Source organism: Capricornis sumatraensis, chromosome 11 (assembly GCF_032405125.1).
Source record: "Capricornis sumatraensis isolate serow.1 chromosome 11, serow.2, whole genome shotgun sequence".
Classification (NCBI taxonomy): Eukaryota; Metazoa; Chordata; class Mammalia; order Artiodactyla; family Bovidae; genus Capricornis; species Capricornis sumatraensis.
In genome coordinates, this window is record NC_091079.1 from 83,190,162 (window position 1) to 83,212,222 (window position 22,061).

General features: G+C 38.3%; 1 protein-coding gene across 1 annotated transcript in view; it reads left to right on the forward strand.

The window, feature by feature from the left end:
- The window catches only part of RGS22 (regulator of G protein signaling 22), a 137,585-nt gene that overhangs the window by 49,738 nt on the left and 65,786 nt on the right, over window positions 1-22,061 (forward strand). Inside the window, exons 10-14 of the mRNA XM_068983437.1 lie at window positions 4,380-4,554; window positions 12,691-12,824; window positions 15,142-15,256; window positions 16,719-16,841; window positions 17,636-17,737. Of these exons, the coding sequence (XP_068839538.1) occupies window positions 4,380-4,554; window positions 12,691-12,824; window positions 15,142-15,256; window positions 16,719-16,841; window positions 17,636-17,737 (649 nt within the window). The remainder of the gene's footprint in view (window positions 1-4,379; window positions 4,555-12,690; window positions 12,825-15,141; window positions 15,257-16,718; window positions 16,842-17,635; window positions 17,738-22,061) is intronic.

The window sequence follows — 22,061 nt, forward strand, 5'->3', positions numbered from 1 at the left end:
AATGATTTCCTTTAGGATGGACTGGTTGGATCTGCTTGCAGTCTAAGGGACTCTAAAAAGTCTTCTCCAACACTATATTTCAAAAGCATCAATTCTCGGGTGCTCAGCTTTCTTAATAGTCCAACTCTCATATCCATACATGACCACTGGAAAAACTATAGCCTTGACTAGACGGACCTTTGTTGACGAAGTAATATCTCTGCTTTTGAATATGCTGTCTAGGTTGGTCATAGCTTTTCTTCCAAGGAGCAAGCGTCTTTTAATTTCATGGCTGCAGTCACCATCTGCAGTGATTTTGGAACCCCAAAAATAAAGTCTCTCACTGTTTCCCCATCTATTTGCCATGAAGTAATGGTGACCAGATGCCATGATCTTAGTTTTCTGAATGTTGAGTTGTAAGCCAACTTTTTCATTCTCCTCTTTCACTTTCATCAAGAGGCTCTTTAGCTCTTCTTCACTTTCTGCCATAAGGGGGGTGTCATCTGCATATCTGAGGTTATTGATATTTCTCTGTTACAAGATGGGTTTTAACTCCATGTTAACTTTGTGAATGTATCCTCCTACACTTGACCTCTTATGCTCAGTATCTCTTCAAATTGATGTGTGTGTGTGTGTGTGTGTGTGTGCATGTGCATACATGTACAATAGCTCAAGTTAGATTTATCATCTCAGTAAACATTCCATGAACACTTCCTGTGAGCCAAGTGCTGTGCTAAGGGTACAAGGGTAAAACATAGTCAAGTCTAGTGGTCCTAGTCTAGTAGGAGGAACCTACGTGTGAAATGAGTGTACTAAAAGCAAGTGTAGTGGATGCGCAGGACACGGAGAAGAGGTAGTATTTCACCTGGGACTCGAGGGACTCGAGAAGCATGGAGAAGAGCATGGGCCTCGTGAAGGAAATGTATGCTATCTGAGGATCAGGGAGCTGTCCGCTGTGGCCGTGATCAATCTGATGATGTCACTTCCCTGCTTTAAGGCTTTCACTAGTTACCCCCAAGCTTTCAGTGTGAGGTTCAAATTCCTTAAGTTAACAAATAAGGTCATCATCATTTGCCCCTTGCCTCTGTCTCTCGATTATCTCCCATCTAGGTATTTCAGATTACTTGTATACTTTGTATTTTCCCATATAGAGGGAGAATGTTGTTTTTCTCTGTATAAATTTCTGTTCTTAAATATTTAAGAAGGGCAGAAAGGTATAAATTATAATATGCACCTATATACACACCGCCCAGCTTAAAAAGCATTACAAAAAATATAGTAGAAGCTTTCCTTTTCTTATTTTAACTTTTTTGTTTTGAGAGAATGATAGATTCATATGAAGTTGTAAGGAATTACACAAAGATTCTGTATACCTGTTACCCAGTTCCCTGCCAGCCCCGCCCCGGTGGTAACATCTTGCTTAACTGTAGTGCAATACTGCAGTGATAGAATTGACTTTGATAAAGCTCAACAATCTTTTTTCATATTTTGCCAGTTTCTCATAATTTATTTCTCTGTATATAGTTTTGTCACATGCACTTACCATTACAGTCAAGATACAGAGCATTTGTATTACCACATGCTTCCCTTTGTATTGCTCTCTTATAACCATGTCTGCCTCTTACCTTCCCCCTTTCTCATAATTACTGGAAAACTGCTCATCTGTTATATAAGTGAAATAATGTAATATGTAATCTTTGGGGATTATTTTTTCATTCAAGATAATTCCTTTGAGATGCATCCAAGTTGTTTTATTCTTCATTACTGAGTAGTATTCTGTTGTGTGGATGTTACACATTCAGTCTCCCATTGAGGGACATTAGGATTGTTTTCAGTCTTTTGATGTTACTAATAAAGCTGCTGTGAACATTCATGTACAGATTTCTGCATGAACATAAATCTTTCTTTCTCTGGAATTAAAGTCCAGGAATGAGATTAGTGGGTCATATAATCTGTTTTTAATTTTTATAGTGTTAGTGGCTCAGTCCTGTCTGAATGACTGTTTATGACCCATAGACCATAGCCTGACAGGTTCCTCTGTCTGTGGAATTCTCCAGGCAAGAATACTGGCATGGGTTGCCATTCCCTTCTCCAGGGGATCTTCCCAACCCAGGGATCAGACCTGGGTCTCCTGCATTTCAGGCAGGTTCTTTACTGTGTGAGCCACTAGGGAAGCCAGGGCATGGCTGCCCACTCCAGCATTCTTCTCTAGAGAATTCTATGGACAGAGGAGCCTGGCGGCCTACAGCCCATGGGGTCACAAAGAGTTGGACGTGACTGAGGGACTAACACTTTCACTTTCATGGATGATGCCTATGGTGTCAAGCCTGAGAACTCTTTGCCCAGTGCTATATTTGGAAGATTTTCTCCTGTGCTGTTCTTTAAAAATCTTACCGTTCTATGTTTTAATTTAGATCCATAGCCTATTTTGAGTTAATTTTTATATAGGGTGTGAGGTTTAGGTCAAGGTTCAGTTTTGTTTTATTTTTTTCTTATGGATATCCAGATTCATTTATTGAAAAGGCTGTTTTTCCTCTTCTTTTCTATATTTTACATTAACATACAGTAAAGCAAACTGTATAGATGCACATGACAGTCGGCGTGCAAACATCACTTTAGGAGACTCTCAGAGCCCTTTTGTCATCAGACTCTTCCTCCTCTCTTCACCCCTGGCAACCACTGATCTGTTGTTTGTCGCTGTATTTTTGTCTTTTTTTAGAGTGCCATGTAATTATACAGGATTAACTTTTTGAGCCTGACTTCTGTTGGTCAGCACACTGCCACTGAAGCATATATGCATCCAAATTGTTGCACCTATTGTAGTTCATCCATTTTATTATTTTGACTTTCCAGTTGTTCATTGTTGGTAAGTAGAAATGTGATGGACATGTGTGTGCACTCAGCTCAGGCTGGAGAGAGCAGAAGCCCTTTCATCTCAACTGCTAACCTCAAACAGGCCGCCTGTGCCTTCTGGCTCTTTTGGTGCCCCTCCATTCTCAGGGCCATCATCAGGCACTTCCTTCCTCTTGTGGCCCACACACCAATGTCATGCAGGTCTTGTGGCTGATCTTTTGTACCCACTGCCTGTATATTGGGGTTGGGGGATACCTCGTCACATTAACATGTGTTATTCTAAACGTTGTCCATGAGTTTTTGGTTTTGCTATCTAGTCATGCTGTCTGATTTTATGAAGGGATTCAGAGATGTAGAAAAACAATATTGCTGACATTGCCATTTTCCCAGAATCCTTTCTTACCTTTTTCCTTGATCTAGCTAAATCCTGTGTATTCTTTAAAATTAAAAACCTAAGTATAAACAAATACTCATGTATTTCCCACCATGTTGGTTGGGAAATAAAGCATTGTGAAGACCCCTGAAAGTGCCTTGCTGGTTACCCCATCTTCCATCCACTTGGAGGTAGCCACTTTCTGGACTTGTGGTTACCACCTTACTTGTCATTGCAGTTTTACCAACCATGTATGCAAATAAATCCCTAAACATGTGTTTTTATCTTCCTGCTCTACAGCTTTATAAAAATGGAATCGTGTTGCCTGCCTTCTTTTGTGTCTTCTGTCAACATTACGGGCTTCCCTTGTGGCTCTGGCTCAGACTGTAAAGAATCTGCCTGCAGTGTGGGAGACCTAGATTTGGTCCCTGGGTCAGGAAGATCCCCTGGAGAAGGAAATGGCTACCCACTCCAGTATTCTTGCCTAGAAAATTCCTTGGACAGAGGAGCCTGGTGGGCTGTAGTCCATGGCATCACAAAGAGTCAGACATAACTGATTTAACTGTAACTGTATTGAGAGTTTTATCAATTTTCACTGTTGTATACAGTATTCCACTGCATCAACATACCATAGATTATTTATTGTTAAAAAAAATTTGTGTCATTTTCTCTTTTTACAATTACAAGCAATGCTGTATGCATATCCCCTTTTCCAAAATAGTTGTACCAACTGCACTCACACCAATAGAATATGAGAGTACTTATTATTACAAATTCATGATAACATTTGATAGTGTGAGATTCTTAAATTTTTGGCTGTGTATTTGGTATGTCATTGGTGTTTGGTGTTTTTAATTTGCATTTCCCTGATTATCGTTGATGTTGATAACTTTTCAATATTTAGTGGCCATTTGGATTTCAGCTTTCATAAGTTCCCTGTGTATCTTCTTTGCCCACTTTTCTTTTGAGAGATACATAGATAGATGGATAGATATGATAGATAACACACACGTACACACACATAACATTGCAGGGAGAGGATAGGGAGCAGGAAAAGAAGAAATTATTAGAAAAGGGATGTGGCAAGACTGATCATTGTGAACACATATTACATGTTCTGATTTTTGAGGCTTATTGCCTAGATTAATCTTAAATTTTCTTTTCCTGTAACTAGGGCACCAAGATTCTGTGTTACTCATACCTCCTCAACAAAACATGCTAGTGCTGAACTGAAATTCTGGCACCTTCGTCAAGAGCAACCAAGGAAGGATGTTGACCCTTTCCCACAAATAGCAACCCTCTTGCCGTTAAGACCCAAATCTTGCATTCCACAGTTATCTGAGATGCAGGTAGGTTGTCCAGCAATACTTTGATCTCTTAAGTTTGTACTAAAACTTGTCGATGCTTGGGTTTTGTACACTTGCCCTGAAGTTTTATCATAAGCTTTTAATTTTTTTTTCTGGTTTTTGTTCATGTACATGCTGCAGCAATTAGGAAATAAGAAAATCTATGGTTCGTTCCTCACCAGTCTGCCAATGTGATTTTTGAACATGCACGATCATGTCGCTTACTTGCTCAAAACTCCCTAGTGGCCTCCTCTTTCAGTCAGAATACAGGCTAGAGTCTTTATGCAGCTGTCCATGGCCCTGCTAGCTTCCTGGCCTTATTTCCTAGCATTCTTCTCTAGCTTACACCACTCCATGCTGTTCCTGGAACACACCAAACAGACACCTGAGAGTGTTGCACTTGCTCTATCCCTTCAACTGGAGCACTCTTCCTCCAGATACGTGTGTGGTCGCCCCTCATACACCTCGGTGTCTGCCCTGGTATCACTTAGTCAGAGAGGCTGCCCTTGATTCTTCCTTGTAAGCACGCTGTGCAGGCCAGCACAGATTACTATCCAAGCTCTCTGCTCTGCCTTATTTTGCCTCATCATACTTAAGACCACGCTGATTTATGTTTATTGTCTTTCACCTCCTACCAGAATATAAGGGACTTTTCTTTGTTAACTGCTTTCTCTCAGTGCCTGGAATAGTGCCTGGCGCTTAATAAGTATAAACTGAACAAACGAGTGAAAAATAGCAACGGCAAAATTAGAAATGGTGAGCATTATTTTCACAATAGGGAAAAATAAGATAGGACAAAAAATAGGAAAAGTCCACAAAGAGAAGAAAACCAAATTTACGGAGAAGTAAATAACCCTATGTGCTTTGGCACAGAGAGGTAATAAACGTAGCTAAGACATACATTTCAGAAGTAAAGAGCCTTATTAATCTTTCTAGCCTTTAAAGGTGTCACAGAATGTTGTGTTATTGACCATAGTCACACACGACCCCTTCAAAAATGATTACTTTGTGATTAAGATATCTTATTTTTAAAAGTCAGGAAGATGTATAATGTGACTTTTCAAATTCTACTTCTACAAGTAGTGCTTTAGAGCTGCAAATACCTTACAGTTTTTCTGTTGGTAGTTCCTTAACCCTGTATGCATTCTAGAATCACAGAGAGCTTTTAGACATACTGATGCCTGGGTCCCACCTTCAGAGAGTCAGATTTAATTGATACAGGCTGAGTACATTCAATTCAGTTCAGTCGCTAAGCCGTGTCCAATTCTTTCCAACCCCGTGGGCTGCAGCACACCAGGATTCCCTGTCCATCACCAGACCAGGTGAGAGTCACTCTCTAAAATCTGGAGTTTGGCTTAAAATTGAGGTTCTCATCCTGCCTGAACATTATTATTTTTGGCCTCATCGTGTGGCATGCGGTATCTCAGTTCCCTGACAAGGGAGCTAACCCGTGTCCCCTGCATTGGAAGGTGGATTTTTAACCACTGGCTCACCAGGGAAGTCCCTAGAGTCACATTTTAGAACCTATATTTTAATGAGATTCCTAGGTGATTTGCTGCAAAGCACCACTACAAGTTAGTGCTTCTCAAGCTTCAGTGAGTCACCTGAAGAACTTGTTAGAACTTGTTCTTCAGGGCTCCTCCTAAAGATCAAGATTCAGTAGGTCTGGGGTGGGGCCCAGGGATTTGCATGTCTAACAAGCTTGCTCCCAGGTGATGCTCTTCCTGCTGGCCTGTGGTCCACACCTTGAGTTAGTGTCATTATAGTGAACTAATGGTTTCTTAGCCATTATGTAGACACTTTTCTGACCTCTTTGCCCCCAGGGCCTTTTTGTGTGTCACTTAACTGATCAACCGAGCTTCCTTGTTAGCCCCTGTGACTTTGTGACTCAGTCACCAGGTTAATACAAATCTTAGAGACTAGTGTAGTGAGCATACTTGGCTTTCTGAGTGCCATCACCACACAGGTTACCATCAGTGTTTTCTAGTTGGGTAATTCATTTTGATCTCATTCTGTTTCTCCTTGGCAGAAAACAGTGTAAGCAATGGAACTTGATTCTATTTTCTATATTTTTCCTATTTTAAAAGTTAAAACATCTTTTATACAAAGTAAAATTCGCCTTTTTGTTCTGAAATTTTTGACAAATATATACATTGTGTATCTACCATCTCAGTCATGATATGGAACAGCTCCTTTACCCGCCCCCAGTTCTACTGTGCCCTTTTGACAGTATTTTTTTTCTATCAAAAGAAAAGATTTTTTTTTTTCTTTCAGTCTACTTTTCTAGCTTTCTCCCAAGCCAGAAAGCTCAAAAATACTAACTTGGGCCATCCTTTAATTTTAGGTATAATACACTTAAAATTTTTTTTTATATTTAGAAAGCTTTTTATAGTGGTAAAAGCACATGGATCACAGCCTTGTCTAACTCAAAGAATCTATGAGCCATGCCGTGTAGGGCCACCCAAACAGATGGATCGTGGTGGAGAGTTCTGACAAAACGTGCTCCACTGCAGAAGGCAATAGCAAACCACTTCAGCATTCTTGTCTTGAGAACCTCATGAACAATATAAGAAGGCAAAAAGATATGACACTGAAAGATGAATTCCCCAGGTTGGAAGGTGACCAGATATGCTACTGGAGAAGAGTGGAGAAATAGTTCCAGAAGGAGTGAAGAGGCTGAGTCAAAGTGGAAACAATGCCCAGTTGTGGATGTGTCTGGTGGTGAAAGTAAAGTCTGGTGCTGTAAAGAGCAATATTGCATAGAAACCTGGAATGTTAGGTCCGTGAATCAAGGCAAATTGGAAGTGGTCAAACAGGAGATGGCAAGGGTGAACGTCGACATTCTAGGAATCAGCGAACTAAAATGGACTTGGAATGGGTGAATTTAATTCAGATGACCTTTATAGCTACTACTATGGGCAAGAATCCCTTAAAAGAAATGGAGTAGCTCTCATAGTCAACAAAAGAGTCCAAAATGCAGTACTTGGGTGCAATCTCAAAATGACAGAATGATCTCTGTTCATTTCCAAGGCAAACCATTCAGTAATCACAGTAATCCAACTCTATGCCTCTACAACTAATGCCAAAGAAGCTGAAGTTGAATGGTTCTATGAAGACCTACAAGACTTTCTAGAACTAACACCAAAAAAAAAAAAAAAAAAAAACCCCACAGAAAGATGTCCTTTTCATCATAGGGGACTGGAATACAAAAATAGAAAGTCAAGAGATACCTGGAGTAACAGGCAAGTTTGACCTTGAAATACAAAAAGAAGCAGGGCAAAGGCTAACAAAGTTTTACCAAGAGAATGCACTGGTCATAGCAAACACCCTCTTCCAGCCACAAAAGAAACAACTCTACACATGGACATCACCAGATGGTCAATACCAAAATCAGATTGATTTAGATGTAGAAGCTCTATACAGTCAGCAAAAACAAGACTGGGAGCTGACTGACTCAGATCATGAACTCCTTATTGCCAAATTCAGACTTAAATTGAAGAACATAGGGAAAACCAGTGTGCCATTAAGTATGACCTAAATCAAATCCCTTAGGATTGTACCGTAGAAGTGACAAATAGATTCAAGGGTTTAGATCGCATAGACAGAGTGCCTGAAGAATTGTGTACAGAGGTTCTTAACATTGTACAGGAGACTGTGACCAAAACCATCCCCAAGAAAAAGAAATGCAAAAAGGCAAAATGATTGTCTGAGGAGGGCTTACAAAGAGCTGAGAAAAGAGAAGTGGAAGGCAAAGGAGAAAAGGAAAGATATACCCATTTAAATGTGGAGTTCCAAAGAATAGCAAGGAGAGATAAGAAAGACTTCCTAAGTGAAATAGAGATGCAAAGAAATAGAGGAAAACAATAGAATGGGAAAGACTAGAGATCTCCTCAAGAAAATTAGAGATACCAAGGGAACATTTCACGTGAAGTTATGCACAATAAAGGACAGAAACGGTATGGACCTAACAGAAGCAGATGAGATTAAGAAGAGGTGGCAAGAATGCACAGAAGAACTACACAAAAAAGATCTTCATGACCCAGATTAACTATGATGGTGTGATCACTCACCTAGAGCCAGACATCCTGGAGTGTGAAGTCAGTTGGGCCTTAGGAAGCATTACTATGAACAAAGCTAGTGGAAGTGATAGAATTTCAGCTGAGCTATTTCAAATCCTGAAAGAGGATGCTGTGAAAGTGCTGCACTCAATATGCCAGCAAATTTGGAAAACTCAGCAGTGGCCACAGGACTGGAAAAGGTCAGTTTTCATTCCAATCCCAAAGAAAGGCAATGCCAAAGAATGTTCATACCACCGCACAATTGCACTCATCTCACACGTTAGCAAAGTAATACTTAAAATTCTCCAAGCAAGGCTTCAACAGTATGTGAACCGAGAACTTCCAGATGTTCAAGCTGGACTTAGAAAAGGCAGAGGAACCAGAGATCAAATTGCAACATCCATTGGATCATGGAAAAAGCAAGAGAGTTCCAGAAAAACATCTACTTCTGCTTTATTGACTATGTGAAAACCTTTGACTGTGTGGATCACAACAAACTGTGGAAAATTCTTAAAGAGATGGGAACACAAGACCACCTTACCTGCCTCCTGAGAAATCTGTATGCAAGTCAAGAAACAAGAATTAGAACCAGACATGGAACAACAGACTGGTTCCAAATTGGGAAAGGAGTACATCAAGGCTGTATATTGTCACCCTGCTTATTTAACTTATCGGCAGAGTACATCATGTGAAATGCCATGCTGGATGAAGCACAAGCTAGAATCAAGATTGCCGGGAGAAATATCAGTAACCTCAGATATGCACATGATACCACTCTAATGGCAGTAAAAGAGGAACTAAAGAGGCTCTTGATAAAAGTGAAAGAGGAGAGTGAAAAGCTGGCTTAAAACTCAACATTCAAAAAACAAAGATCATGGCATCTGGTTCATGGGGAAAAAATGGAGACAGTGACAGACTTTATTTTTGGGGCTCTAAAATCACTTCAGATGGTGACTGCAGCCATGAAATTAAAAGACGCTTGCTCCTTGGAAGAAAAGCTGTGACAAACCTAGACAAACCTAGACAGTGCATTAATAAGCAGAGCATAATGGCAATACTTTGCTAACAAAAATCCATCTAGTCAAAGCTATGGTTTTTCCAGTAGTCATGTATGGATGTGAGAGTTGGACCATAAAGAAAGCTGAGCACTGAAGAATTTATCCTTTTGAACTGTGGTGTTGGAGAAGACTCTTGAGGGTCCTTTGGACTGCAAGGAGATCCAGCCAGTCCATCCGAAAGGAAATCAGTCCTGGGTATTCATTGGAAGGACTGATGTTGAAACTGAAACTCCAATACTTTGGCCACCTGATGCAAAGAGCTGACTCCCTGATGCTGGGAAAGACTGAGGGTAGGAGGAGAAGGGGATGACAGAGGATGAGATGGTTGGATGGCATCACTGACTCAAGGGACATGAGTTTGAGCAAGCTCTGAGAATTGGTGAAGGACAGGGAACCCTAGCATGCTGCAGTCCATGGCGTCACAAAGAGTTGGACAGAATTGAAGGACTGAACAACAATAACAAAAAGCGCATGACAAAATTTATCATCTTAACCATTTTCAAGTGTACATTGCAGTAGTAATATAAGTATATTTGTATTGTTGTGTAACAGATCTTCAGAAGTATTTTACCTTGCAAGTTTGAAACTATATAACCATTCATCAACCCCTCTTGCATCCCCTGGTAACCACCATTCTACTTTGTGTCTATGAATTTGACCACTTTTATATGATACACTTTTAATAAGCCCAGTCTCCTGTGGTTCCACTTATTTACAGAGTGTTGCTTAACATCATGCTGTGTTCCAAATTACTAAAACAGATGTGAGCCCTGATACCTAGGACATTATATGCAAAACATCAGTCTCAGTTCAGTCGCTCAGTCGTGTCTGACTCTTTGCGACCCCATGAATCGCAGCACGCCAGGCCTCCCTGTCCATCACCAACTCCCGGAGTTCACTCAGATTCACGTCCATCAAGTCAGTGATGCCATCCAGCCATCTCATCCTCTGTCGTCCCCTTCTTCTCCTGCCCCCAATCCCTCCCAGCATCAGAGTCTTTTCCAATGAGTCAACTCTTCGCATGAGGTGGCCAAAGTACTGAAGTTTCAGCTTTAGCATCATTCCTTCCAAAGAAATCCCAGGGCTGATCTCCTTCAGGATGGACTGGTTGGATCTCCTTGCAGTCCAAGGGACTCTCAGGAGTCTTCTCCAACACCACAGTTCAAAATCATCAATTCTTCAGCGCTCAGCCTTCTCAGTACTCAGCTTTCTTTATAGTCCAGCTCTCAAACATCCATACATGACGACTGGAAAAACCATAGCTTTGACTAGACAGACCTTTGTTGGCAAAGTAATGTCTCTGCTTTTTAATATGCTGTCTAGGTTGGTCATAGCTTTTCTTCCAAGGAGCAAGCGTCTTTTTATTTCATGGCTGCAGTCACTATCTGCAGTGATTTTGGAGACCCCCAAAATAAAGTCTCTCACTGTTTCCCCACCTATTTGCCATGAAGTGATGGTGACTGGATGCCATGATCTTAGTTTTCTGAATGTTGAGTTTTAAGCCAGCTTTTTCACTCTCCTCTTTCACTTTCATCAAGAGGCTCTTTAATTCTTTGCCTTCTGCCATAAGGGTGGTGTCATCTGCATATCTGAGGTGATTGATATTTCTCCCGGCAATCTTGATTCCAGCTTGTACTTCATCCAGCCCAGCATTTTGCATGATGTATTCTGCACATAAGTAATTAATTTTGTTTATAGAATTCTTAAAAAATTATTAGTAGCTGGAATGCATATAAGATTTTATTGTTTGTTCTGGATAGTAAAGCATCACAAATATATTTCTTGCTTTCCAGCAGCATATATTACATTCTAATTGAAGCTGACATATAGGAAGTGATTTTTTTTTTTGTTTTGTTTTTCAAATTATAAAAATAGTAAAACTTGGGATTTACCTGGTGGTCTAGTGGCTAAGACTCCACACTTCCAATGCAGGGGACACAGGTTTGGTCCCTGGTCATGGAACTAGATCCCACATGCTGCAGATAAGAATTTGCATGTTACAGCTAAAGATCCTGCTGCAATGAAGATCAAAAATCCTGCATGCCACAACTAAGACCCAGTGTGGTCAAATAAATAAATATTAAATAAATAAAAGCATTGCATTAAAAATAATAAAACTGTAAATTTGGAAACTTAGACAAATTTTGAAACAAAGAGACAAGTCACTCTGATCTCATCTACTTCTAGACAGCTGTTAACTTATTTTCTCTTAGGCTTTTTGTGAATTTTTGATTTTAATACCTTTATATTTTTGGATTCTGGTAATGTAACATCTTCATTAGTATTTTTCCAGGTGTTATAATTTTGGTAATCCTTACTTTAGAATAGTATATAACATTACATTTATACATATGAAAATATACATCCATGCATGTATATAATTGTTTTTTTCTCCTCTCTGGACATTTAGGTGTTTCTGCTTTTTTGCATCATGTGTGTAACATCTCATGTTCTAGATTTAAATAATTAACTTTTACTACAAAAACCATTTAAGAATGGGAATGATACCCATAAAAATAAAATGTCCAAAAATGGAAGGAACTAGTCTAAGATAGAGCCTCTTATGGACCAGTGGTTTCCACAAGTCTTTTCCCAGCCTGCTACCTGCATTCCCCACTCCACAACACGTACATTTGCTCACACACACACACAAACACACATATACACACATGTACACATACACACAGCACTCAATTCTTCCTCCAGGAAAGAGTCTTTCACAATAGTGGGGGACCTTTGGCCTTTTAAAATGCTCTAAATAGGTCTAGAGATTTCAGCCTGCTAGCTGCTTTAAAGTTGGAGTTTGAGAAGAGGAATAAGAATATTTAATAGTTAAGAATGAAAAATAAAAATATTTTCATTCTCCTTCTTAAACATAGCATAGTAGGTGATAGAGTGAGGGAAGAAGTCCTCTAGTGATCAGAATAAATTTGAGGTATCTATGAAGAATGTGCTTTATTCTCTGTCCATTTTTCCCCACTTGGCCCATTTTTCACTTTGTTCATCATCTTACTACTTTTTAGAAAGAAGAATCCAGTTTACTACAACTTCCTAAATCTCCCAAGAAATCACCTAGAGTAAAGACAGCAGTTTATAAACCTTGGAAGAGTGAGTCTTCGAATCCAGTTTCTTCTGAGGATGATGTGATTGAGAAAGGGTAAGTGTGGCTTTCTGTGTCCCAGTGCTTTTCTGCAATGGTAAGATGTTTGAAGAATTTAAAGATTAAATAGAAATTGAAAATAAATACTTTTCTTTTTTCACATGGGTTCTTATATTTCAGGGAGAGATATTAGAGTTATACCCCTATGCGTACTCTAAATTAAGAGCAGAACTCTTGAGACTAGTAATATTTCTCAAATTTGAGAACTCAAAATACTCCTAATAATATTCTGCTTATTTAACATAGTATACTTTAAAAATTCATTTAGAGTTGCCCATCTATTTGCCCTTTACATTGTTCTTTATTTCAAATGGAATTCTTTTCCTTCAGCCTGAAAAAATACCCTTTGGTATTAACTTTGGTGTGGGGTCTGCTGGTGGATAGTCCTTTGTTTAGTGATTTATTACCTCACATTTACTCTTTTTTATTGAGATAAAATTTACCTATTGTAAAATTCACCATTTTAATCATGTTCAGGTATAAAATTCAGTGGTTTTCAGTTATGTTTACATGGTTATAAAACTATCATTACTATATAATTCCAAAACAACTCATCTCCTGAAAAAGCAGCTCCGTGTCACTAGCAGCCATTCTCCCCTCCCCTAGTGCCGGGCAATCACTCATCTACGCTCTGTGCCTCTCTTTTCCAAGGCCAGCAGAGAGAGGGGCTTAGATACCAAGGCAGTGAGGCTACTTTGGCGGCAAAATAGGACAGTTCTTCCTGAGTCAGAATGGAAATAAGGATGGGTATGAAAGTGAAAGTGACATAGCTCAGCCGTGTCCGACTCTTTGCGACCCCATGGACTGTAGCCTATCACGCTTCTCCATCCATGGGATTTTCCAGGCCAGAGTACTGGAGTGGGTTGCCATTTCCTTCTCCAGAGGATCTTCCCAACCTAGGGATTGAACCCTGGTCTCCCGCATTTTAGGCAGACGCTTTTACCATCTGAGCTACCAGGGAAGTCAAGGATGGGTATTGGTGGATATATTTGTTGATAGATAAATTTGAAATGCTTTTAGCTGCAGATAACAGAAAAGTTGATCAACAGTGGCTTAGAAAACTTTGACTAATTTTTTTTTCACAGAACAGGAAATCTGAGTATAAGCAACTGCCAGTGTCGATTCACCAGATCAGGAGTATTAAGACTTAAATCTTTGTAATGCTCTTGGCCATTCCTTTGCAGTCAGTAGAGTCACAGCTCCTGACATCAGGCTTTCAAATCATAAAGAGGGAAGGGGGCAGTATCTATTAATTCTCTCCCTGTAGTCGGGAAAGCAGGCTTTCATAGAAACTCCCCAGCAGACTTAATTTTTTATCTCATTAGTCACAGCTGGGTTATACAACCGCTTGTCCCTCCCTGGCATCTTTTTAAGTGAATATTTAGCTTTTTTAGTATTTCATGGTGCTTGTGATAGAATCATGTTGCCGGACATGGGTGTTGAGTTAGCTGGTCGATTAATAGTGTCTGCTACATGAGGGAGGGGAAACTGAAGCATGTTGTACCTACATTTTGTCTGAGAAGAAACTGCAAAGTAACCTGCTGGTGGGTTAGAGCTGAGGGAGATTGATGAGTTGGAAGAAGCATGTTTAATGGAACTGGAAAGTGAGGTTTGGAATGATTGCATTGGCCTGTGGGAGAGGGAACTGGATGAGAAAATATAAAAAGATAAGGTCCAAAGTCATTAGTCTAACTCCAGAGTCTTCCGTTATCTCATCTCAAGCTACCACATATAAACCCTTATGAGACCCACCTGTTATGAGGATTAAATATATTCATATGAATTATTTCTGGCACAGCGTTTGGTATGTAGTTTAGCTTTTAGTGTCCTCTTGCCCTAAGAAAATTAGTCAACTTTCTGCATTTTAAACAAGACTTTCTCTGCTTACCTTCATATGTTGCTCACTATTCTCCCCATCTGAAGAACCCCTTTACACACAGAGAGAATGTATCTTCCACCAGTTATTCAGGAAAAAAATCTCCTTTCTTTAATTACTAACATAGCTCCAAGGGCCTTCTCATTCTTACACGCCCATAGTTTTATTATCCATCCCAGACATTTGGCATCTGTGATACATTCACAAACCCATTCAACCAGCATTTATCTTATTGAGAGTCATTTTTCTGTATGACTATACCTCATTTTCTCAACTTCCTCTTGAGGGCTGGACTTGATGCTTATATATATATATACATTTTTTTCTTTTACTAGTTCTCACAATGCTTAGAAGCACTCCTAAGATTTAGGACATGTATACCAAAGGTGCTTAAAGTATTTGTTGATTGACTAATTAGTTCTCATCGCTATAATTTAGGTCAAGGCACATATCAGAAAGCAGCAAAGTTATTCGTTTAACATCTTTTACTGACATTTCTGAATGTCTGAAGCCCCAGCTGGATAGAAGATATACCTATACAGAAGAACCTTTGGTAAGTAATTGGAGGACTAATTTGACTCTTCATTTTACCTAATCAATGTCCCCTGACTTTAGAGAATTTTTATTTATTTACCATAATAATTTTTTCTTTATTGAACAAAAATTTATTTTTTACTTCCAAAAGGATTTTTATACAAAAAGTTTCTTTTTTAAAAGTTATTTATTTTTAATTGAAGGATAATTACTTTACAGTATTGTGTTGGTTTCTACCAAACATCACATTCTTATACAAAAACTTCCTATTTCCTTTTGTAGCACCATGTTCCTATATACTCCATTGATTACTGTTTTCAAAAATAGCCATGTTCTTGTTTTGGTATAATCACACCTAAGATACAAAATAAGACCCTCTAGGAAATTTCATGTTATATTTTAGAAGCTTAAAATGTTTATAAAGCTCAATATTTCCAGACTATAGTTACCTTGATAATGTGGATTTAACACACCAGTTCTAATGAAAATTTTACATTCTCTAACAGTTACACTTTAGGTAGAAACCTTGGTAGTCCTAATATTGTCTGAACACTTACATATAATTTTGTACTATTTATTTTATTCTAAGCAAACAAGTCTTCTTTTCTTCTATTTAGTATTTTTCTTACCCAAATAATGACTTTTTAGTTTTGGAATGCCAATGGTTAAACATCATAAAATCATTAAATTTTTACCTCAGAATTTGTAATGTAGGGGAATAAAGGGAGATTATAAAGCAAGAGCAAGAACCTTACTTAAACCCTAAATCACCCATGCCCCAGTTGTCTTATTATAAGGAAGTGCGAGTTTCACACAACAAATAGCAAAGAGCTCATGTGAATACTGGATACCCTTTCTTATTTTAGAATTACTCTTGTGCTTGGAGAAATAGCCAGTTTTCTGTGTTTCAAAAACGGTGTTAGGCTTGCCAGCATTGTTGGCAGAGAAGCCCATAAATAGCAAAGTTTTATGAGAATTTATACTGCCTTTCCACTTGAAGGCCATGACCTTACGGCGTGAGACTGTCCAGAGAGGGACCTCATAAGGACAGTTAATGGGTAGCCCTGAGAGGCCTTGAAGATATTTCTTTTTATAACTCTCTTAGCAGCAACTCAAGGCCAAAATAACAGTAAACATGTAGGAAAGAGGCCACCAACGGAGATTTGGAAGATTCCTAAAATGGTATCACTGTGCCTGAAATATGAAAATAGTTGAGGTTGGGAAGTCAGTTTAACATTAAGTTTGAAATCAGATTGGTTTATAATAGAATGAGCTCTGCAGCTAGAGTTGGCTCTGTAAACAAATTTTGTGTGACAGGCAGATGCAACATACTGCATTAATTACATATATGGTACAAAAATAAAATAGTCCAGTGGGGAAATGACAGCCTGGCAGAATTTGTGAAACTCTGTTGTTGTACAATGTCATAAAAAAATTACAATGTTTCTGGGTGAATAATTCACTTCTGTTTTGTTATCTAGATTAAAACCATGGGCGATGGTGCCTTGGGAGGATTTGACATGGAGAATTTGTTGCAATCTTTGTATGTAGAAAATAGAGCTGGATTCTTCTTTACTAAATTCTGTGAGAACTCAGGGAACAAGGTAGAAAATAGTTATTTTAAATCTGATTTTCTACTTTTATTTAAAATGAGAGATTGAAATAATTTAATGTCAAGTAATTATATTTCATTTTAAAATTCCCATTTCTTCTTGTAAGAAATTTCATGCTAAATTATCTAGTAAAAATGTAAATATCTTAGCTATAATTCTCTTTGGTTCACTATCCTACTAAAATTACAAAGAAAAGTACAGATAGATAAGGATTGACCTGCATTATTAACAATTGATTACTTTCATGTAACTTTATTTCAATGTAATATATGTTAACTTTAGAGCTAATTTCTATCAGTCTCTCAATTTTTATTTTTAGTAACTCTAGCAATTACAGTTGCAATGAATAGTGAGAAACTTATTTCAAGGCTTTTTGTTTTGTTTCTTAGTCATCACAACAGCCTTTATTTTGTTCAGATGATAAGTATTTCATTAGCTCAGTTATTAGAGTAGCTTTTACTTCTGATATGATATACATTTGCCATGTATATAAAGATGCTTTCAGATTTTAGTTTCATGCCGGAGATATGTGATTACTCTTTATTTACTAGAACACTTAACTTTTTAAATGACCAATTACGTGAGAAGCATATATGCAAAAATATAACTTAGTGACAGGACTCATATTTTGTGTGTTGCCTGTTTGTGATAGAAGATGAAACATCTTAAACTGAACCTGATTTATAGTAACAGCAAAGAGCTAAACGATTACTTGTATTTGAAATTAGGGCTTTGTAGAGTTTTAATAATGGTGGTAATAATTTATGTACCCTTTCCATCTGCAGTTGTGGAAGAACTGTGTGTACTTTTGGTTTGACCTACAAGCTTATCATCAGCTTTTCTACCAAGAAACCCTTCACCCTTTTAAAGTATGCAAGCAAGCTCAAGTAAGTAGTAAATAATGTTGGTTCAATGTGACATTCCCAGAACACAGAAATGAAAAGTTTCATCCAGCCTCAAATAAGAGAAATCTAGGAGTGAGGGTGAAAAGGCAGTGGTTAGATTGTTTCCATTGAATTACTTTATTTAAATATCAGCAGAATATTGTTTTATGGTCAGATTTGTAGACTCTCAGTTTTATCTATCAATATTTTATTTGGTTTGCCTTATTTTCTCTTTGCTGCCGATTAACTGTTCTTCCAGTAAAGAACATGTTATCTTTTTTTCTAAAGTATGTCTTTTTGCTTTGGTTGTGAGTGACTTAAAAGAGAACCCCGAGCGGGGACTTGTAATGAATTATTGAAGTGACTGGAAGCAGAGGCGTTAACTGAAGCTACTCTGTGAGGTTCCTGCAGCAGTTAGCTGTTGGAGACACTTAGGCTGTTGGCCTGTCTAATGAGGGGGAAAGGATGTCAATTGACTCCTTGTGTCATCACAGCCCTGTGTCATTTTCTGAGCCTCTGTGCTATACACCATATAAGACAGATACTCAGAGCTGGAGAAAAGAGCATCATTAGACCTCTTGAAAGCAAAATAGAGGATGAAGAACAGGATTCTCTGCAGAGAGAGAGAAACAATAGCCACTTTTTTGGGGGGCGAAAAGGAAAGGGAATAAAATTATGACCTAAGCGAACTTGTCTTTTCAGTTTTTATTCTTAGGCTCTCCTGATCCTGTATGGAGAGAGGTCATCAAGCCTAGAAAACTGCTAATCTCTTCTATGTCTGATTTCCACTTAAGTGATTCTTCTAATTCTGAAATAACCTTATTATAGAGGAATTTTCTCTGAACAATGCTGAGGAGATTAGCTTCATCATATTGTTTATTATCTTACTATAATCCTGTTCAGAACATCAGAGAGTACTGCTAGGAATTTGTTGTTACCGCCACCACCCTGACTTTGGCATTGATAATGATGTTTTATAAATCAGCTGACAGAGCTTTGTACTTTTTTACCACAAGAATAAGGGCTTCAGTTCCTACACGGCCCAGATCTGGCCCCATGACATCATGAAATTATCTCTCTATTTGCCAGCACCATTTTCTGAGACCACACAGTTGGCTCTTCTGCTTGTTAATGCTTCACCTGTAACTCTCTACTTATCCTTTTTCCCCTAACCTATTGCCCTGACAGTTAAAGTGCCACCTGTTATTTTTATTATGTTTTCACTACTACAAAACTTGCTCTTCCACAAATCTTCAGCTGCTCAGGTAAGGAGGTTTTTCTGTTGCTGTTGTAATCACAGTATTTCCATATACTTGTCTAAGTGGAAGTTCTATTTCAGTTTGATAGATGTTAATTCTTTGTAATGGTATTCAACCACCTATAAATGATTGTGAAACAAGATACACTCAAATTTTAGTTATTCTGAGATGGGATTACTCTGTTTGGGGATCAAGGCCCAAGTAAACTTTTTATCCTTCTCTAGCGTCTCTTTTGAGGAACCAAAACGGAGTGGGTGGAGGGGAGTGATGGAGACATTGGTTTTAGTTTAATTGGGAGAAATAAAAGGAGCAAATCATGTGATCTTTTTGACTTGCTTGCTTTTTTTCATCTGTGGCTATTTTATTTTTCTGTTAGTGGAGCAGCTGTCTAAATTGGTTTAGGTTTTAATTATCCAAGATTTCTGTGTCTCCAGATGTAAGAATTGCTTCTAATACCATAACCCTATATAGATTTGTTTCACAATATGAAACAGCATTTGTTTCTTTCTATTCAAAAATAGAAATGCTGTATAACTTCCTTCAGGGTACATTTACAATACAGATCTTTGGACTGATCATGCCAATGGCAGAATAGTTGACACCGTGTTAAAGTTGCTGTGAATTTGGTTTTTATACATCTGACAAACTGTATAGTAAGAGACCAAGAGTTGATTATAAAAGACTTACATGCTTTTCTGTTTGCTGATCAGCAAATTACTTACCTTGAAATTTTATTACCTCAAGAATTATTGGAGAAATATCTGTAGGCAAACTAGATGGGAGGTCAGTGACAGTGATTTAGCATGACTAGCTATGGTCCAAGAGTTTGAACTACAGTCTTGGGCACATCCTGAAGGTTTCATTGCAGCACAGCTTCAAGATAGCATAGTTCAGTTAGAAACCGAATGAAATGATCTTGGCAAGAGGGATGGGAATCACCACCAGGATTCAGAGATACAGTCTTTGATCCCAGCAACAACTTGCCAGGGGACCGTCTGTCACTGCCAAGGTTTGGAGCCCAGATTGCTGCCACTAGTAGCCCTACAGCTTTCTTTAACATAGCATACTTGCTTCAGTAGGGCTTCCCTTGGGCCTCTGCAGTAAAGAATCCACCTGCAACGCAGGAGACTCAGGTTTAATCTCTGGGTCTGGAAGATCCCTTGGAGAAGGAAATGGCAACCCATTCCAGTATTCTTGCCTGGGAAATCCTGTGGACAGAGCATCCTGGCAGGCTACAATCCATGGGGTCGCAAATGAGTCAGACATGAGTTGTAAGTGACTAAACGACAACAACTTGCTTCAGTGACAGACCACTACGATAGAATAAAGTGGATCTCAGCTCCGCTGTCTTTTGTAGCTTCTTCCATCTTTGTAGAACTCTTTAAAAGAAACCGTGTCCTAACAAAAAGTACACGCTTAAAAATTACCACTTTCCATAGCATATACATTGAGATTTTAAAAAATTTAGTAAACTTGTATGATGCAGAAGTATTATAAATGTTTACACATACACACACACAAACATGTTCAAAATTAAAAATCAATGGAAAGGATGAAGAGAGAAAAAACAGTAAAAATAAAAGCATAGGAGAAAAGTTATTTGGAAATTGTAGGAACTAATGAGTAAAGAGAGTAGATAAGAATGAAATGGAAGTGATGAATATGAGGATTGCTAGGTAAATCCACAGCACTTTTACCACACAGTACTGTTTAATATAAAGATATTCTTGCAGCAATGTGAGATTTTTGTCTTGAATTGAACACCAGGGTAACACATTTTTTATTGAAGTATAGTTTATTTATGATATTTCAGGTATATAGCAAAGTGATCAGAATAGTATATATTAATTTGTCTTATACCCACCAAGTAGTCTTGACTATATTTTTGATTACAGCCAGTGCTGTGTAGATGTATTCACGCACAGATCTCTTGCTTACTTTTGGTTTTTGCATCACATTCTTTTGTTTGGGTTTGATTTCTGAACAATAGCTTTTAGTAGGTTTTTTGTTAGAATTTCCTAGTGGTAAAATATCTCTCAGGTTTTGTGTGTCTGAAAATGTCTATTCTCTCATTGATCATTTAGTTGAATATAGAATTCTAGGTCAGCAGTTTTCTCTTAGCAATTTGCAGATATTATTCTGTGTCATGGTTTTTCTATTGCTATTATTGAAGAGTTTGCTGTTGCTCCTCTGAGGGAGGATTTTTTATCATTGCTTTCATAATCTTCCCTTTGACCTTGGGGTTCTACATGTTATCTCAATGTATTTACTACGATTATCTTTCCTGAGTCTAAGTTGTTTCCAGAATCTGAGGAATCGTATCTTTCATCAATTCTGGAAAATTCTCGGCCATTATTTCTCAGTCTTTCTACTTCGTTTTTCTGGGTTCTCTGATCAATGTGTTCTCTGGATTCTTTGGTCAATTGTGGTGTTTTTCAGCCTATCCTATATCTCTCTTAATCTCTCAAGTCTTTCCATCTTATAACATCTGTGTTATATGTTATAAACCAAACTAGATCAGTTTTCTTTGATCTGTTGTCTGGTTTATGTATTATTTCTTCAGCAGATTTCAATTTGCTGTTTAACCCATCCATTGAGTTAAATCATTTAAGGAACTGCTTTTTTTTTTTTAATTAGACATTCTACTTGTGTTTTTAAACCTTCCTGTTGTTTTATCTTTTTGTCTTCTTTTTCTTCATGTTTTTATTTCTCCTTTTATATCTTGAAGCATTTTAAGCATGTTTCATAGTCTGTAGCTGTGTTATCTATTCCTGTGTAAGAGTATTAATATAACTTTGTGGCTTAAATAGCACACATTTATTACCTCGCAGTTAATACAGGTAGGAATCTGGACACAGCTTTGCTGGGTCCTCCACAAGGCTGTAAATCAGGATATTGACCAGCACTGGTTGCTCATCTGGGGCTCAGCTGGGGAAAGGTCTGCTTCGGTACTCACATGGTGGGTAGCAGCATTCAGTTCCTTGCAGGTCACCAGAATAAGGACTCAGGTTTTTGCTGGCTGTTAGCTTCAGCTGTCTGACATGTGGTGCTCTCCACATGGCAGATCA